General features: G+C 43.0%; 1 protein-coding gene across 1 annotated transcript in view; it reads right to left on the reverse strand.

Annotated features, from left to right (window-relative positions):
* Gli3 (GLI family zinc finger 3) overlaps positions 1 to 15609 on the reverse strand; it is a 96377-nt gene that overhangs the window by 41661 nt on the left and 39107 nt on the right. Inside the window, exon 8 of the mRNA XM_090333217.1 lies at positions 13775 to 13915. Coding sequence (XP_090189343.1) covers positions 13775 to 13915 — 141 coding nt within the window. The remainder of the gene's footprint in view (positions 1 to 13774; positions 13916 to 15609) is intronic.

The raw sequence follows: 15609 nt of genomic DNA on the forward strand, positions 1-15609 counted from the left end.
TTATAAATCATTGTATCTTCAGAGTCTGAAGAGCTAAGCTAAGTGTGATTTTTTTTCCCAGAAATTGCCTAGATTTTCCAGAAATAGACTAACTAAAACAGTGTTTTCCTAGCTGAAAATAACATTGGCTCGTTTGGGTGGCAAATCTCCTTGCCTGCTAATAGTGAACATATAATTAAAGATCTTATCTTACAATGATAACCTTGAATCCTCTTGGAGCAAATTCAATGTTTTGCTTTTTCAAGATCTTTGAGGATGCTGACTCAGTCATTAGGTAGATATGAAAATGAAACAACCTTGATGACAACTGTATACAATAACTCCTCCTTGGGAACTGATGGACCAAACTTTTGTGGAAAACATAGGCTTGGGGACCCAAGCCCAACAAAATACAGCTGGACCTCGCACCCTCAGAAGACACACCAAGCCAAAACCTTACCACCCATCCAAGACAACACTTCTAAACTTCTATTTTTCACCACGCCATTTTGTTCTGCAGGGTCACAGCTTCTTTTTTTTTTTTTTTTTTCCTTTTTTTTCAGTCCTGGGGCTCGAACTCAGGACTACCTGAGCACTGTCCCTGGGCTTTCCTCAAGGTTAGTGCTCTATCTCTTGAACCAGAGTACCACTTCGGCTTTTTAAATTTTTTCTATGTATGTGTTACCAAGGAATTGAACCTGGGTCTTCGTGACTGCTAGGCAAGCACTCTACTACTAGGCCAAACTTCCGGCCCTGGTCTCAGCTTCTTTTTAGTATTTTTTAATGAAATCCCAGCTTATTGTGTTTTCCTGAACCGTCAGTTTAATGACACTGCCAAAGAAAACACCAGCATCTGGGTCTGGCATAATTTTTTTTCTCTTGAAAAATCTACAAGGTTCAGTAATTACTGTTTTATTTTGTCACAGGAAAACAGATTTTAAGCAATAAAAATATAGCTATGTTTCCCTAGATGTCTGTTGAAGCATTCTGCTTATAACTTTAAAGGTTTGGGTTTTGGTTTGGTTTGGTTTTTTTCCTTCTCTGAAATGTCCTAACCCCTAATCCACAGTTCATTAGTAATCAGGAAAAGCCAACCATGCCTGGGACCAGTGGCTCAGGCAGGTAACCCTAGCTACAAAGAAGACTGAGATCTGAGGATCATGGTTCAAAGCCAACCCATACAGCAAAGTCTGTGAGATTCTTATCTCCAATTAACCAGCAAAGAGCCAGAAATGTAGCTGTGACTCAAGTGTTAGAGCACTAGTCTGGACCCTAAAGATAAAGAACAGTGCCCAGGCCCAAGTTCCAGATTACATTAGGGAGTAATCTCACTTCTCTGCTCTGAGAAAAGTGTATGTGCTCTGAGAGGTGGTCTCACTCAAATTGGGCCTCTGGACCTCTCGGGTCTTGGAGAATCAAGGGCTTTACTTCCTGTTTCATTAGTACAGATGACCCCTTCATTTTCCTGCTATCCCTCATAATAGAGGGAAAGTTCCAGAAGTCAAGCATCATGGGAGTCATTGCCATATCTCATTTGTTGTTCTAAATAGGTAAGGACATGAATGAATGAATATGCCCATAGACACAGAAGGTTCAAGGAGGGAGGGAAGCTAAACTGCCAATCTATTGGATCTATGGAGGCCTAACAGCTCATTCCTGTTTGGGGAAATTGGCAGGGTGGGTGTGTAAAGAGTTTTTCACCAAGTGGTGATTGTGGTACTACATCAGGCAGCATCTCCAGAAACCCTAAACTTACCTGTCCTGCAGTGTGCTGGGGAACTGCAGTGCAAGATAGACAGATAGAGGCTAATGGGTATCAGAGGAAGCAGGGATTACACAGGACAGCTACCAGCTTGTCCTGCTGGCAATCTCTCCATAGCTAAACACGGAATAAACACAGGACCTCACACACCCGGCTGATCCCAAAGAACTCTAAACAGGTGTTCAAGCAAAAACTTGTCTGTGATGTTCACAGACCACACGACACCCAGAAGAGGGAAACAACTCAGAAACACAAAGAAACATGACGCAGTGGAATTACACCATGGAATAGAATGTGGTCACAGAAAAGAATAAAACACAGACCTTTTCTATAAGATGTTGGAAACATCACATGGAAGGAATAAAGACCCAGATCACACAGTGTGAGTTCGAATATATGAAATCACCAGAAAAGACAAATCCACCAAGATAACAAGGGAATGAGAAATGACTATGTAATATAGCTATGGGTTTCCTGGGAAGAGGACTGATAAGAATGCTCTAGAAATAGATGTCATGATATTTACACCACACCACAGCGTGAATCTGTGAAATGCCACTGAATCATACTCTTTTTTTTTTTTCTAGTCCTGGGCTTGAGCTCGGGGCCTGAGCATTGTCCTTGGACTTTTTCAAGGCTAGAGCTCTACCACTTGAGCCTCAGCACCACTTCCAGCTTTTTTCTATGTATGCGGTACTGAGGAATCGAACCCGGGTCTTTGTGCATGCTAGACAAGCACTCTACCACTAGGCCAAACTCCCAGTCCTGAATCATACTCTTTTAAATGGTCAGAACTCTATCAGAGAGAGAAGAAGTAAGCGAACATGGTATTATATTCAGTGTATATTATATCAATGTGAGCATGAGATGGGGAAAGATGGGGGTGAAATCCAGTGACCATGATGCACTAAAACCATAATCTAACTTGAAGAATCAAAATCTCTTTGCGTATCTACTTAAAATAAAAATCAAAGGCAAAACTGGACACTGATGGCTTATATCTGTAATCTTATTCAGGAGTCTGAGATCTGAGGATCACAGCTGGAAGCCAGCTTGAGGCAGGCAAGTACAGAAGACTCATATTTCCAATTAATCATAGGAAAAGCCAGAAGTGGTATTGTAGAGCTCACCTTATAGAAAGGAACTGCAGGGCAGCATCCAGGCCCAGGGTTCAAGGAGCAGGACTGGCCAAAAAAAAAAAAAAAAAAAAAAACAGCCCAGGCAGGAAAATCCATGAGACCCTTATCTCCAATTGACCATCAGAATGCCATTAGTGGAGCTGTGGTTGAAAAGGTGAAGCACTACCCTCCAGCACAAAAGATCAGATACAATAACCAGGCCTTGTGCCCCTAAAACAGGCACAAAGAAGTAAATAAACCAACAAGTAACAAAATAAATGAAAATGCAACAAAACAAAGTAAGGCCAAACTAAATAGTCAGAGCTGTCCTCCATAGTTCTGCATGCGTTCCCTCTTTCCTGGTACACTCCCGCCCTCCTGCACCTCTGGTGGCGGGTTGCCAGGCTCCTGCCTCTGAGCAGAAGGATAAACCTAATGAGCCCGTGTCAGCACAATATAAATTACGGTGAGGAGGGGAAAAAAAGCAACAACTTGATGCATGGCTGAGGATCTAAGAGAGGAATGTCCACCATTGTTTGTGATTATGGATCACATCACAATCTAATAGCAATTTTTATTTAATCAATAATTTCCATGCTCAACAGACAGCCCTGTTACACTGAATCGACAAGCGGGTACTGATAGCGTCCGGCCTTGTTATTAATCTTTCCTCTGCCAGCTTATCAGGCCCAACTACTATACAAGGCGCCACCAAGATGGATTTTAGAGTCACCTTTCCCTCCCCCATCCCTTTCCTTTCCTTTCTCTCTCTGTCCTGTCCCTTCATGGAATGCAGACTCTATACTTATTTGCCTCACCTGGGGCTCAAGTAGCATTTTAAAAAAGCAAAAACAAAAACAAAAGCAGTTCACATGAAATAATTTCACAAATCAGTAGGACTTGGCCCACAGCTCAGGGCTCACCATTATAGACTAATAAATCATATGTTCTTCTTTGAGTTGTCAATCGCCACAAATGCTTTGTACAAGCGCTGGCATCTGTAATTCCGTAAAGGCTTTTCATCTTGAAGTAAGATGCTCTGGACTGATAACAAGAATAATCCCCTCTTGATCGAGAAAAAAAAAATCTGCATTTTACCAATTAACACAGCTGCCAGAAGCCAAATGGCTCAGTATTGAGACTCCATGGAAGTTTATCTCTCCTGAACATGTGGGGACGTGACGCTGTGCTTCCTTCCACTGCTTGGTTATTTTATCTTGTGTACAAATGACACCAAAACTTTCCCTTGGCTGAAGACAGCGCCACCTCATCACACAGGAGGGCTGGCACCCTGCTGGGGAGACCTCACTTCCCGGGACACTGGGACAAGGGACACCATGCTTGTGCTGTTGGGGTCACCCACCTAGGGAATCCTATGGCTATAACTTAAGACTGGCTGTTTCCCCATCCAGATCAGGAAGACAGTTTTGAAACATAAGGCTGCAAGTTCCTAATGAGGAATTAAGGCATGCCATTAAAAAGTGGGAGAAAGTATTTTATAGAAGGAGAGAAAGTGAACACGCATGTGTACATTAGAGCATTGCCACCTACTAGATGGCACAACCATTATTTTTGTTTTTTGCCAGTCCTGGGCTTGAGCGCAGGGCCTGAGCACTATCCTTGGGCTTTCTCAAGGCTAGAGCTCTACCACTTGAGCCTCAGCACCATTTCTGACCTTTTTCTAGGTATGTGCTACCAAGGAATTGAACCTATGTCTTTGTGCATGCTATGCAAGCACTCTACCACTAGGTCAAACTCCCGGCCCTAACCATTGCATTTTGAAGTGGACAGACCTGGAAAAAATAATGTTGAATGAAGTTGGTCAGGCCTAGAAGAGATAAAGCAGGCATGTTTTCTCTTATATGTGGAGTCAGATGTAACATATAAATGCACAAATAAAAACATATGGGGGCATATGCAGCAGTACAAGAACATGAACAAAGTACGGTATACGTAGGGGAGATTTCCAATGGTTGACTTCTTTGGACAACTAAGTCATATTTTAAGACAGTGAATACTGGAAGGTGGTATTGAGATGGTATAGTCCAGCGAAGGGGAGGATGAATGAAGACAGGAAGGAGCAGGGCCGGAACGCAGCCAAATATGCAACATGTATTCTACAGAACTTGGAAAATTGAAGGGGGGGTCTAGGTGAGATGGGGGTGATGATGATGAAAGGGAGTGACATCAATCAGGATCCATGGCATGCTCTTATTAATTGACATGTTGAATGTCAGTGTATACAGCTAATTAAAAACAATACAACATAGTAGGACAACACAGAAAGGAAATCAAATGCTTGTAAAAGTATCTCCAGAAGAATATGACTGAGTTGACACCATTCTGAAGCACATTCATATACTGGGGGCGAAGAGGTGGGGTACAAAAACAAAAATGATACTAAGTCTAAACAAACCATCACTGAGTGATTCTAAAACCTGACTGACAATATAAGTATCTTCTCCAAATTATCAGGTGGGAGTCTCTCCCCACAAACCCTGTAAAACCTACCTGACAGACAGACAATAGAATACTCAGGGTCCTGAAGAAATCACACACAAGAGAGGTATGGGGGGGTATGCTGGTGGAACTAAATCCCAAGGGCTCAGCCGAGTACCCAGTAAACTTCTGACTTCTCTTGGAGAAGGAGCAGCCCCACTGAATGCCCAGTCTGAACTGGTAAAGCATCTCCAAACTGTCTCCCCAAGTTCCTCAAAACAATGTGAACTACTTGCCACTCTAAGCCTCGTTACAGCATGTTCTACTGCACCATTCTCCTTTTCTCTTTGATATTACAGTTTTGGGGGGTAAGGACTTTGCAAAGTTCAGCTCGAGAGATCTTCCTATAAGACCTCTATGGGTCAAACCATTCTTCTCATCCCAAAGAGATCCATTCTAAGCTATAGACTTCTGGCCAATGGTTCCATCCTTGCTCTGTAGTTGATCTCCTCCACCCCTTCTGCGTCTACCTGTGACTTGAGCCCTGCATGCAGAGAAACACACTGCAGGCCTGCCACTCCGCATGACACTCCACCTTCCAACCCCAAGGCACAGAACAGTGTTCTACCACTGTATTTATAATCAAATCCTACTGAATTCCTATTGTGTTCACAACACCTCCCACCAGTGGGCTTTCCCTGTTGAAATTCACCTGTTTGTTCAAGACACAAACCAAACCTCTACAAGATATATCTTCCTCCTTTTCCTTCTCACTACCTTTCTGGCCATTTCAACCAACTCCCCCTTGGCTCCCCTACCGAAGGGCATGGACAATATTAGCTCTTGTTCTTTCCTGGGCCCTCCCCTCCATTCTGACTCCCTAGTCTGATCTGCCCTGATACTATGCCTGCAATTTTACCAGTGGCCACTAGGTGGTGTTGATACATGGTAGCAGTTAGAACTGGCAGCTTACACAGGAAGCACACAGGAATGAATTAATCAATGGCACATTAATTTCTTGTTAAATTTTCATTGTCACCCTTAATCTCTCCATTCTTCAATTAATCAGGTTTAATGACATGTTCCATGGGTTCGATTTTTTTCTTATGTTTGAACAAAACTCTATCATATAGCTTTCTTAGTACTTCTATTAAAATATCTTACTGAATCCTCCCAAACAAACTATAAACGAATAAAAACTCAGAGAGAGAGTAAGATGGATGGTCTGTTCACTGTACAGATGAGACATTGGGGCTGGGGTTGTAATCCCAGCTACAAAGGAGGCTGAGATCTGAGGATGGCAGTTCAAAGCCAGCCGGGGCAGGAAAGTCTGTGAGACTCTTATTGCCAATTATAATCATAGCAAAAGTCAGAAGTGGCACTGTGACTCAAGTGGTACAGCGATAGCCTTGAGAAAAAGAGCTCGGGAACAGTTGCCATTCCCTGAGTTCAAGCCCCAGGAGCAGCAAAAAAAAAAGAAAAAGAAGTTGTGCATAGTACTAGAAATCATTTTGCCCCCAAAGAGGGTACATTTTTATTTGTCGTAGTGGGAAAGGGGTGGTAGTGGGGGAGCAGAGGCCTAGAATGTTGCTCTGGTGCTGCTCAATAATTTATAAAGGGAAGAAAAGTCGCCACAGCTGGAAGTGATTGGCCCCAGGGGCTGAAGCTGAGAACCCAGGCTCAGGGGCTTCACTCCGGGAGCCTCCAATAGGACAAAGGGGAAGCAGAATATTGGCTGGCACAATGGGGACTGCAGAGCACACTCCAATTCTTCTCTCAGTGGGTTGTAGGCCCTAGAAGTCCAGTCAGTGTCCCCAGATAATGATGACTTTCATGCTGACATGCCAACAACACTATCACCTGAATACCAACCTGGTTTTGACCAGGGACAGGAAGCCAATACCTCAGTCTTTCCTAATCCTTCTCTCCCAACAACCCCTGCCCCTCCCACACAAGGGGAACCACTTATATTTCATCTTTGATGATTTCTTAGTGAATTCCCTCCCTCAGCCATTTTATGAGGCATTAAACCACTCGTTCACAGAAGAAACTGAGGGTCAAGGACAATGGGACATGTCTACAAAGGGGAGCAAGCCCCATGTCTGTGAACTCTGAAATCCATACCATATTAACAGCTTCATGACAACAGAGAAGCAAAAGTACCCTATCAAATTACATTGTATTTCTTCTCACAAATAAAAATGAAATGTCAGGCACTGGTAGCTCATGCCTATAATCCTAGAGCACTATTCAGGAGGCTAATATCTGAGGATCCTGGTTCATAATAAGCTTTGGCAGACAAATCTAATAGACACTTATTTCCTATTAGCCACCCAAAAGCCAGAAGTAGAGATGCAGCCCATGTGGTAAAGCCCTAGCCTTGAGCCAAAAAATCTAAGAGACATCCCTGAGTTCAAGTCCCATTACTAGCACTACAAACAAAAAACAAATAGGAGTAACAACCAGCAATGATAATGACAATCAATCCCCCAAAGTTTACCTGTATGTTTTCTCTTCTTTTTGTTGTTGGTCACGGGGCTTGAACTCTGGGCCTGGGTGTTGTCCCTGAGATCTTCAGCTCAAGGCTAGCACCCTACCCCTGGAGCCACAGTGCCACCAGCGGTTTTCTGGGGGTTAACTGGAGATGAGTCTCACAGACTTTAGTCCCTGGGCTGTCTTTGAACCATGATTCGCAGATCTCCGCCTACTGAGTAGCTAGGATTACAAGCGTGAGCCACCACGCCCGGCTATATGACTTTTTTTTCTTCTGACTGGGTCTTCCTACCTATTTTCTAGACTCTCCTGGACATTTCTCATACATTTCTCCCCTCCTGAGCCCAAGACTCAAATACACAACAAGGACTTCATTATGTCCTGAACTAATTCCAATCTCTATCTCCTCCTCCAATTTGGACAGCCAATCCTACACCACCAGGCTTTTATAATGGGGGGAAGGACAGGTTCTACAAAAACAGTAGAAACAACCGCCTGCATGGAGATTTTGATAAAAAACATTTCAACAGATATGCAGTGACTGAACAAATGGAAGAGAGGAACTAGTACACATACACTGCCCCTTCCTGCGGAACCCCGCTCCCCCACTGATTCCTGTAACCGCCCCCCCCACATCCCTGCCTCAAAGGAGGAGGCATCCCCAGCAAATGCCATTCAACACAGCATTGGAGAAGAAGCCTGTTTGCCATCCCTGTCGTGAAGGTGATTCAGTTCCATAGCTTCTCTTGTTCTGTCTAAAAACTGAGATACAAGGTGGGGAAATATCTTGTCTGAGCCCCAGTCAACAAAACACACCAAGAGAATACTTTGACGGAGTAGAGATATCCAGCATGCACAAATTCATAGAAAAGGAGCTTTCAAGTGAACACAAAAAACTCCCCAAAGTCCAACAACACCCTGGCTCTCCTCTACTCATTCTACCCCTCGCTAAGAACAACCATCCAGACCCTCCATCTGTTGCATCTGTTTCCCATTCAGTCTACTTCAGGTGATCTCTGCTTGGCCTTGGATGTCCGGGGACAACGTTTATTTTCATGGCTGTTTCACAGTAAGATAATTAAGAGAAAGAAAGAAAGAAAGAAAGAAAGAAAGAAAGAAAGAAAGAAAGAAAGAAAGAAAGAAAGAAAGGAAGGAAGGAAGGAAGGAAGGAAGGAAGGAAGGAAGGAAGGAAGGAAGGAAGAAAGAAAGAAAGAAAAGAAAGAAAGAAAGAAAGAAAGAAAGAAAGAAAGAAAGAAAAAAAGAGGAAGGAAGGAAGGAAGGAAGGAAGGAAGGAAGGAAGGAAGGAAGGAAGGAAGGAAGGGAGAAGGAAAGAAGGAGAAGGAAGGAAGGAAGGAAGGAAGGAAGGAAGGAAGGAAGGAAGGAAGGAAAGAAAGAAAGAAAGAAAGAAAGAAAGAAAGAAAGAAAGAAAGAGAAAAGCAAGCAGAATATATATTTTGGAAGGGTCCAATGGTTCATCCCAAGACTGACCACAGAGATGGGGGTGCCACTCTGAATTCCAGCACAGCCTGGGAAGGTGATGGCAGTGGAGCCTGCATTCTACCTGGGCCGCTCGCCCCTCCTGTCTCCCCAGAGCGCTTTCCAGGGGCAGGATTTCAATGCAGGTACGACACTGTCAGCAGCTTCACAAAACATCGCCCAGAAGACAAAATCATCTAAGGGTGGCTTTGAAGTTTGTAGTGCTTAGTCTAGATTTTATACACCATGTTGGCAAATAATTAGAGCAACTAAATTAACTAGCAACTCCTTATAGAAAAAAATGAGATCAAAATCTCCATTCTTTCATTTGAGGTTTTATGTGCACATAGATTAATTTCTGTCTTGGATCTAAGCCCCCTATGGCAACTTAAGCCAAATTTAAATATTACTAGGTAAAGATACACAATGCCACTTTAGCAAAGGGATCAAAATCAGATGGACATTTAAAATGCAAATTTAGGATCACGGTATGAATGTGAAAATAATGTCTTCACATTCAACATCTTCCTTAAATTTCTATGGACTCACCAATTCTTCACAAATTAAATAGGCTTTCATTTTTTACTCTGTCAATATAGAATGTTTCTGATAATTATCTGATAATACAGATAATTATGAATGTATTCCTTGAATGAAGTAAAGTCTAGCACGCTATTAGAGCACATTATCTTTTTTTTTGGTTCCTATACTGGGAATTCAGTGTTCACAGTGTTCAGGCATATTCCCTTAGCTTTCTGGCATGACGCTGGTGTTCTATCATTTGGGGTATAGCTCAACTTCCCACTTTCTCCTGCTTAATTGGATAGTCTCCCAGGCTTTCCTGACCTAAGATCCTCAGCTCTCAGCCTCCTAAGTAGCTCAGGATTACAGATATGAGCCACTGGAGCCCAGCAAGAAGAGTACTAGCCTTGAGCAAAAAACAAGAACAACAACAAAAACAGTAATAGTCTTGAGCAAAAAATATAGTTCAAGGAGAGCATGCAGGCCCTGAGTTCAAACCCCAGGACTGATAGATGTGTGCACATACATGTGTGCGCGCATGCGCGCGCGCACACACACACACACACACACACACACACACACACACACACACACACACACACACACACAGAGGCATGCATGCATGCCTGGTAATGACAAGCACAAGGGCTCCTGCTAGTAATCTCAGGTAACCTCCCAGGTGGACATAAGAGGATCACTGTCTCGAGACCTGCTTAGACAAATCTGTGAGATGCTATTAAAAAAAACAATGCAGAAGGAAGTGGGGGTTTGCCTCAAGTTGCAGATCATCTGTCTCACAAATACATTCAAAACCCATTACCACCAATCAACAAACAAATGAAATTTTAAAATAAAGTGCAAAGCCTCACAAAACATGGGCAGCGACCACTGGAAACCAAAGGATATGGGTTGCAGAGAACCTGAGATAAATTTGTATTGCCTGTTGTATATATTTCAAGTGCTTCAGCCAGCAAAGAGTAAATAAATGACAGAATTTAATTCTAGTACAAAATTAAAATAAGATTCAATCTCTGATTCAATCCAGAGGCCTCACTGAGCTAAACCAAATACCTCTAGGAATAGTAATAGCAAAACAGAACACTTCGAGAACCATTACAATGTAAATTTCAGCAACATCTTCAGGTTTAAAAAGATTTGTATCATTTGTGCTATAACACAGCAGCAAAATAGAGTCCAGCTAATTTTAAAGTAAGAGAAAAATAAGGACTTTCAACTTATTTTGAGATTCTAGACCATGTATCCTTCGAAGATCGAGATACCTGTGTCTTGACAAAACAATAAATCTGGTCATGATCTAATTTTTTCCATGTTAATTTTTGTGCTAGCTACCTACTGTTCCTGCTTTCCTGTTCCTTTCTTGTTTTACTCATGCTGAATCAATACAAACTAAACCCAATTAACAAAAATAGACCCTTATCTTCATAACCGTGGGTCACAGAAGTAAACTGATGGCTAATTTCATACTAGCTTGAGATCAACTACACCCAATTATAATCATTTTGCTGGGAAGAGAAATTAATTTAAACATCTCAGTGGTAAAAGATGTCCCAGAAGCTCCAAACATAGAATTAGCCCCCATAGAGGAGGAGAAAGGCCAGAAATAACACTGGGGGGGGGGGGTGCGTGAATGAATGGTGCCTGCTGGTGCAGACAGCACCTTTGCGAGGGTACTTGTGGTGAATTACACAGCCTATGAGATGACCTGCCCAGGTCCTAATTCTCTTCTTCCACTTGGTGATTTGCTAATGCGAAACACATGTCTCTCTTTTGCACCAAGTTCAAATAATGCTGGAATTCCAACCGTGCAGCTCAGCGACTGAACCAGAACAAGGAGAGAACTTGTCAAGATTTAAGAGCTTTCTGCAAAGCCCTTCAATTGCAGCTGGCACCCTATTCCACAGAAGGATATCAATTATAGATAGCGACTTGCTTTCGCGGGCAGTCGGGACTGTCAGACGCTACATAGACAACCATGAAGAATCATGAATCTTTCTATTAACTGTAAGAAGGGTGGGAGGGGGGAGGGTAGGGAATCAGAACTATAAATAAAGCAGAGTATTGCAATGGTTTAACACCTGGCCGCTAGGTTGTAGACGGCATAAAAATTCAACTGAATCCCATCATATCTTCTCCCCAAGGAAAGTCATAGGGACTCAAATGGGTCATGGCTTCCTCTGTCCCTAAACATGTGGCTTATGAAATGGATATGGATTCCATTTGTTCACCAAAGTGTCCAGGTGGACCTGAGGTTGTTATTAAAACACAAAGTGCCTACATCACACAACTAGCCACCTTTAAGGCCACTGGATACATTCCAAGGGGAAAAGTATGGGAATGGTCAGTAGCAGACAATAGAAAATCAATTTAAGCACCCAAATTTGAAGGTTCCACCCTTTAAATGCCAGCAGAACAGATGGAATGTAAGCAACAGAGTCCACAGTCTTCATTTATACGATATCAATTAACTTCCCTGCAAAATTTGGCTCAGACTAAAATTAATATCCTAAAGGTAACATGTTAGTCTTTTTTCTAAACCTGACATAAATTTCTCCCAGCTGATATGAAATAAAAGATTCCATTGAACATAGGACCTCACGCTCAGTTTGCTAGTTTGAAGGGCACTCTACCATGTGAGACACACCCCCACATCCAGCTTTTTGCTGGCTATTTTAGAGATGTAATCTAACAGATCTTTCTGATCAGGCTAAGTTCGAACTGATTTCAGCCCCTTAATAAAGGCGTTTCTATTAAAACAATCAGCAGGAAGAAAGTCACTAAATCTTAAAAAAAAAAACAAGAAAGAAAAAATTTCTGCTTTCTGTGAAAGATTTCAATATAAAACATTTGACTGTTTAGGTTTTTGTCAAAAATCTGTAATTCTTTCTGCATAACTCTAAAAGATGTTATTTTCAGAAGACATGGAAGTAAGGCCTTGCTAAATTATCAAGACATTGTGTATATGACATTTCTCATAAGCCAGGCAAGCCATAGAATGGCTGAAGCTACAAGCTCATGCAGCCTATGAAACAAGACAAAAGGGCTTTTTTAAAAATCATTTCTGTGCTTCATCTAAATGGAAGGGGGTCAGCAAAAAAATATAGTTATGGTTCATAACTACAGTCCTTGCTACTCGGGAGGCTGAGAATCTGAACATCCCTGTTCTAGCCAGCCTGGGCAGACAAATCCAAAATTCTTCCTCCAATTAACCACCAGGAAGCTGGAAGTAGGGCTGTGGCTCAAATGGTAGCCTTAAGCAAGAAAAACTAAGCGACAGTACCCAAGTCCTGAATTGAAGCATCAGTGTTGGCAATAGGGACAAAAACCAAAAAACAAACCACACACGTAGAACTGGTTCAGTAATCCCAATCTGATCCTACTCTGTGGGTTTCAAAAGCATACCCTGTTAAATAAAGATATCTTAAAACACACACATATATTACCATGAGGAGGGGTTTACCCTGGGGGCTAAAGTGGGTCAGGCGTCACCTGCTGTGTTGGGGCTAAGGAAGGGTTCCTCAGGCCTAAGGGTATTCAGGGAAGGGGGAAGGGACGGGAGGGGAAGGAAAAGAGGAGGAGACGCACCCCTGACTCCACATTTTCTATTTTTACAGTCTTAGAAAGGGGAAATAAACTTGGTTAAAAGGTTAATAATAATTCATGTCCAGCTTACTATTACTCAAAAACCATCAAAGTCGCTAACTCAAAATAGTGTTTTCTGGCTTATAGGATCAGAGTCATTACACTCTCCATTGAAGACTTTATTGAATTTTACACTAAGCTTTAGCTGACTGCACAGGTCAAACACCATAGCTGGGAGTTTTCTTTATTCTCATAAAGTCATAAAGCCCTCTCCAGTCTGCAGTGCTCCGAGCTCAAGAACTTGACTCAGCCAGGGTCAGAGTAGCGAACCTCGAAGCCAAGGTCACGGGGCGGGAAGGCAGATGGCTGAGCGCCAGTCACTCACGTGCACCAGCTGGTCCTGAGTGTCAAACTCTCGGGCACAGCCCTCCCAGTGGCAGTTCGTCTCATAGATGACTTCAGGCTCCTGCTTGCTCTCTTCTCTGTCCCCTTCTTCCTTGACAAGAGTTGTTCCTTCTGCCTGCTCCTTGGGGCGGGGGGGAAGGTGGGAGGGCAGAGAAGGGAAAGAAAATCGGAAAAATCAGATCCAGCAAAAGAAAAGGAAGAAGAGAAATAAAACCCTGATTTAAAACCTGTCTTCCTCCTAAGGCAAGTTTTCTTTCAATGAAAAACAACACAGATGCTGGGTTTTGTGAATCAAATATAACACCTGGAATCGTGTGTGTGTGTGTGTGTGTGTGTGTGTGTGTGTGTGATATTCCAAACACACTTTATGAGATCTTGAAACGAGTTTTTTAAGAGTAAATTGACCACACTTTCTTGACAACAGCCTAAGTTTAATAAAGACAAAAAGTCAACCTGAAATCAACCTGACTTACCCTGAAGAGAAATGCTTCAAAGAAACCAAAATGATATCTGCTCTTCTGTGTGTGCTAGTACTGGAACCAGAACTCAAGTCTTAGCACTCTTTACTTGGCTTCCCCTGCCAAAGTGGGTGCACTATGACTTGAGCCACAGCCCCAACCTGACTTTTTGCTGGTGAGCTGGAGATAAGAGTCTTGAGTATGTGGCTGCCTGGGGCTGGCTTTGAACCTCCACCCTCAGATTTCAGCCTCCCGAGTAGCTAAAATAGGCATGAACCACCAGTGTCCAGCCAGAAATAATTCTTTACCCCAAAAGCTTATTTTTTCTATGTTGTTCAGTTATTTTAAATCCTTTGTCTTCATATTAATTAGTCTTCCCTTTTTTTGGAGGAGGGTCATGGGGCTTCAAATCTGGGCCTGGGTGCTGTCCCTGAGCTTTTCAGCTCAAGGCTACCACCCTATCCCTTGAGCCTCAGCACCACTTTCCCTTGTCTAGAGGTTCACCGGAGGTAAAGAGTCTCACAGTCTTTAGTGCCAGGGCTGGCTTTGAACCGAAATCCTCAGATCTCAGCCTCCTGAGTAGCTGGGATTACAGGTGTGAGCCACCACACCTGGCTAGTCTTCCATTTTTGTAAATCAGGGAACAGTTGTACTTAGAATTTTGTTTTGCCTGCTGTGGGAGCTTATGAGCAACTCTGGACTTTCTGGGTTTGGAGCCCTCTTGGGTCTGCCTCTGGTCTCCATGGAAAAGCTCCATGGTCCAAGGCCTAGGAGCCTCAGCATCTAGTGCTCTGCAGCGTGCTCCTCATAGCAGCTATACCATGCAGACTCTCCAGAATACTGGGGCATACCTAGGTATACAGAGTACCACCCTAAGGTGATAAAAATCACATACAGGCTGCAGGTACAGTCACAAAATTAATGTGTACCAAACTGTATGAGTAGGTCGATTTCAGAATGCCTCTCTTACAGAAAGGGAAATCTGGGCTGAAGCATGCTGAGATTGAGACTACTGCAGCCTAGGGGTAGCAAAGTTCAGATCCTTGGAGGTTAAGATTCTCCTCAATTTACATATTCACCGGCCCAGAGCAGACAGAAGAAACTCTTGAGATGGTATTCTGGGCATAACCAACCCATTTCTTCAGGGGGCCAGAAGACCTCAGTGACTAGAAGCAGAGCCCAGAATCTAATCAGACTTGGGATAGTTATGCCTCAGTCCCTCTTGGCCCTCCAGGCACTCTATCCAAGTGAGAAATGGGGGAACAGGATGAATGGAAGCTTAAGAATGAGCTCTGCTGTACACTCCAGCCAGCCCAAGACCAAAATAAAGGACTGAGGCTGCCCACATCTGTAGTCA

The sequence above is a fragment of the Megascapheus bottae genome, chromosome 5 (genome assembly GCF_031878675.1).
Source record: "Megascapheus bottae isolate mThoBot1 chromosome 5, mThoBot2.hap1, whole genome shotgun sequence".
Lineage (NCBI taxonomy): Eukaryota > Metazoa > Chordata > Mammalia > Rodentia > Geomyidae > Megascapheus > Megascapheus bottae.